The sequence below is a fragment of the Limulus polyphemus genome, unplaced genomic scaffold, assembly GCF_000517525.1.
Source record: "Limulus polyphemus unplaced genomic scaffold, Limulus_polyphemus-2.1.2 Scaffold4608, whole genome shotgun sequence".
Classification (NCBI taxonomy): domain Eukaryota; kingdom Metazoa; phylum Arthropoda; class Merostomata; order Xiphosura; family Limulidae; genus Limulus; species Limulus polyphemus.
The window spans coordinates 45,729-49,835 of record NW_013670218.1 but is presented as its reverse complement, the minus strand read 5'-3'; the positions used below and the strand labels follow the sequence as shown (position 1 = coordinate 49,835).

General features: G+C 31.6%; 1 protein-coding gene across 6 annotated transcripts in view; it reads left to right on the top strand.

Annotated features, from left to right (window-relative positions):
• Window positions 1-4,107, top strand: part of LOC111088862 — a 51,748-nt gene that overhangs the window by 31,777 nt on the left and 15,864 nt on the right. For all 6 annotated transcript variants that reach the window (XM_022400015.1, XM_022400016.1, XM_022400013.1 and 3 more), the window contains 2 exons: window positions 1,031-1,200; window positions 3,377-3,462. In XM_022400015.1, the coding sequence (XP_022255723.1) occupies window positions 1,031-1,200; window positions 3,377-3,462 (256 nt within the window). The remainder of the gene's footprint in view (window positions 1-1,030; window positions 1,201-3,376; window positions 3,463-4,107) is intronic.

The window sequence follows — 4,107 nt, the reverse complement described above, 5'->3', positions numbered from 1 at the left end:
GAATATAACTTTGCGATACACTCAACTTCAACAGTCGCACTATAACAAACTATGATTCATTTCTCACGAGCTCGACTTCAACAATACGTCCCTCTCTGGCTGCAGTTCAATTACTCATTACCTACACACACATTATTGTTCCGTCACGTTGTCACCCTCTTATATATATACCAGACTACCCTATATCTAGTAAATGCTAGAGCATTCGCCAAGGTACAGGATAGTTCTAGAAACGTGGCGTGACACTAGTCACGTGACCTCGCTGACGCAACAATATGAAAGTCATTAATTTTTATCATTGCACAATGTAAACAATTCTATAAGCTTTTCTGGCAGGTTGTCATGGATGAGTGAGTATGTTCCAAGCTCAAGTATAGTAAATCCAGCACCATTGTCCACATTATAGGAATGTCTGATGGACTTCTAATACTTTTAAACTGTTTGACTCCAATGCTGTGTTTCATTTGCATATGAATGGACTACATGATTGCTACATAGGTTTAACGAAAAAGTTCACCTTGTTTGCTACATAATTTCTTTTCAGTGCTGAGATTATATCTTTCAGTCCATCCAAAATTAGATTACTGTTTTTGAAATCCAAATTTTTAATGCCATATAGAATTACTTTGGAACTTTACCTCTTATAAACACATTCCCTTGTCCCACCTATTTAAATTTGGTTGTCTCTGAAAGATTGACTTGAATAATGTCTGCAGTACAGATAAGTAAACAAAAACATTTGATATTGAAAGAGATGCTGTATTCCATAAGTCACAAGAGAGGCTTAGTCCTAGAGTTCATCAAATTATTTTTCTTCCTGTCTACCTAGTAGAAAATATGTTTCTGAATAACATGTAGACAAAATCCTGTTCCATACACATATCACTTGAACTGCATTCATTTGAAGGAAATTTGAAATAAGTTTGAATTAAACCAATATTAAAACATACCTTACTTAATTAGTAGTTAAATGAACAGTATAGTGGTTGCACCAGTCTTTAAAAACACTTGTTGTTGTATTTCTTCTCAGCTGTACATAAAGTGAAGGTCACGTGTTTAACTTCAACACAAATACAAGATGATGGCCACTGGGTTGCAGAGCTTATGAAGAAGCTGAAAGAACAAGAAGAATCTCTTCCAGAACCTCCTCAGCCTGTATTTATCACAGAATTACCAGAGTTAGCAAGCTCATGTTGGAAGGTTTATTAGTTTTAGCAGTCTTACATTTTAGATTATTAAAGTAGTTATAGACTATGGAAAAAAAGAATAAAGTTAGTTGTTATGTTATCCCATGATATTTTTCATTTTACTGAAAATGTAAAAACACTGACAGGGTGTAATTTGATGCTTGAGTTATCCCAATTCCTTGATTATTGTAGATATCAATGCTGTAAGGAGTACTATGTGAGAGTTAGTTTAAGTTGTATGTTATTAAAAGTATGATATAAAATCTTGTTATTGTGTACTTAATATAAGCAACATGGTAAGGATATATATACAACTTATAATTCAAAGTATGGTTGGAGAATCATATATTGTAGATCTTGTAGCATAACTTACACATGGAGTAGAACAAGGTACATTTTAATTTTTTCTTAATGAATAACCTTGTTAAAAATCATGTAGACTTGCCTCAGAAATTCTAGAAGCCTTTTATTGTTGAGTTTGCTCTTATGCTGTCAACAATCATGTGATTTTAAGTTCTGAATGTATTTGACACAATGCAGAGCTTGTGTCAACTTACCCAGAGTTTTCCACTCTCCCACCTTAGTTGTGATTTATTGTGCATGCACCTGTACAATCTACAGAATCTCTGCTTTTGTTCACATTGAACTCTGAAATTAAATTCAACTGTTTTAAATGCTTCTACTAGTACTGGAAATTCTACAACTTCTGTCAAGGCCTTACTTACACAGTCTATAGTGTATATCATGTGTGTGTGTATTGTCAGTTATTTGATCAACATATTAAAGCTGTTAATTCTTAACTGTCTACTGTGGTGTCCCTGGCAGTTTTTTTGCATTTGTGTAGATGCTCAAATTGTAGAACATTCACTCTGTTCCCATAATGGTGAATAATATTGCTTTTTTTACTTAGGCCTAGCTATTTTCCTTCAGTAAATGCACAACAGAATTTGTCAGCTAGCCCTAATCCTGTGAAGCTTCTTGTAGTCTTATTTCACTGTTTCTCAGGTACATTCTATTTTAAATCCTAAACCAATTTCTGTTACACCTGAAGGTGCATGCCAGTATCATATAGTGTCATCTTTATATTTTCCACCTTCTCCTAATACTTGGGTTATTGCTGATGCTTTTAAAAATCAGTAAATTGTTTAGAGCTTTCATATTCCTTGCATTCACTTGCAAGTAGCCATTTAATGGGGTCATCTCCCAGTACTTATGCTACTTCTCAGTTTATTGACCCTCAGTTTAGTTATTGGGGGTGAGGGGTTTATGGCCTTCTATTTTACCCCAGTGTCAGTTTTTTTGCATTGCATTCTATAATTTGTCTGATTTCATGGCTTATTTCTTCTGTGCAGCTATTATGTTTTAGTTAGTTTCTTTCTTTTTATTCCTTTAGTCAGGGTTAAATTTATGCATTACAGTCTTCTTGCTGTAGATCATACTGGTGCTGTTTCCTTTTCCATGTGGTTCTTATGTTTCTTTTTGACATCTTAGCCCTCAATGCTTTATAGCAATCACTTGTTTTCTTTTATTCAAAAGATTTTTTACTGTATTCTGTCATTGTTCCTTTGTTCGAATTTTCTGTTCCAGTCTAAGTTTCTTGTAGCTTCATTTCTTTCCTTAACTCTAGAATTAGTTCAAGGATGTTTCAGTAAAGCAAAGTACAATATTCTTTAATGAATTTCACTTGAAGTGCACTGATTTCATAACCAGAAGTTGCTGAGTAGTTACAGAATTGTTCTCCTATTGTATAGTTGGTAAAAGATAACTATTGTAAAGAGCTTAGACAGATCAAATCCTTTTATTTATTTAGTTAGTCTTCTTTCTTCAAAGTAATTTTTTAACAAGTCAGAAGTTGAGATCAAAATTAATGTAGAACTTAAAATATGCATTTTTTTTTATCTCCCTTGTCTTTTGAAGTTGGTTTAAATATTTATTATTAGAAGTTATATTTTGGGAGTTAGTATAATTATTTAAGTTCTCTATAATGTAAGAATTATAAGGTTTTTCTATACCTTATTATTCACTAAAACAAAAAACACCTGTTACAGCAAAAACTGTGTTCACACATTTTCTGGTACTCCTAAGTACTCATCAAGTAAACAGAAACACAAAATTACAAATCTCTTATGAAGTAATTTTGTTTTAAGTATTAAGAATCTAAATAAAGAAAAAAATATTATTGTCCATAGAAACCTCAAGAAAAATTAATCAAGAAGCTGTATGATTCTGGAAAACCCTTCTTCACAAGATATTCTGATGGCACAGGACATATTTAGTATCCTTCATACAGTGTTGTCATTATTTAGCTCAAGTGCAAAATTGTTATGTCTGTCTAATAAAAGAATTCTACTTATCAGCTATAGCTAGTGGTAAAACATATTTGTTTTTTTGAAAATGATCATGCATTATTTTCATTCTGTTGCTGTACTATTATTATCTACATATATCTTATTTATGTTGTCTTTTTATTCTATTAGTGGTATGTCATATATACATATATATATATATATATATATATATTTGTATGTGTGTGTTATGAGATTTATTGTATTAAAACATCAATAGGATAATCAGTCTGTAACACCACTTTATTTAGCATAAAAAAGAACTGAGACTACTTGCACTATGAAGGATTATGTATATGATAAATATGATAGGTTGAACTTGTCTGCTGAATAATTTAACAGAATAAATTAGTAGCATCAGTGGTATGGATTTTTCATGTAATGTATATAAATTATAAGTTCACTATGGTGGGTAAAATATAACTAAAAACTCTATACATAACATATAGTCCACCAGTATAAGAACTTTGTTCTGTATATTGTTGCGTATCTACTTGTTTGATAATTTCCCATAAAAATTCTTTCCGAGAACTTCAACGATACAAGTCCTTTCTTAAATAAAACTAGTTTATTCT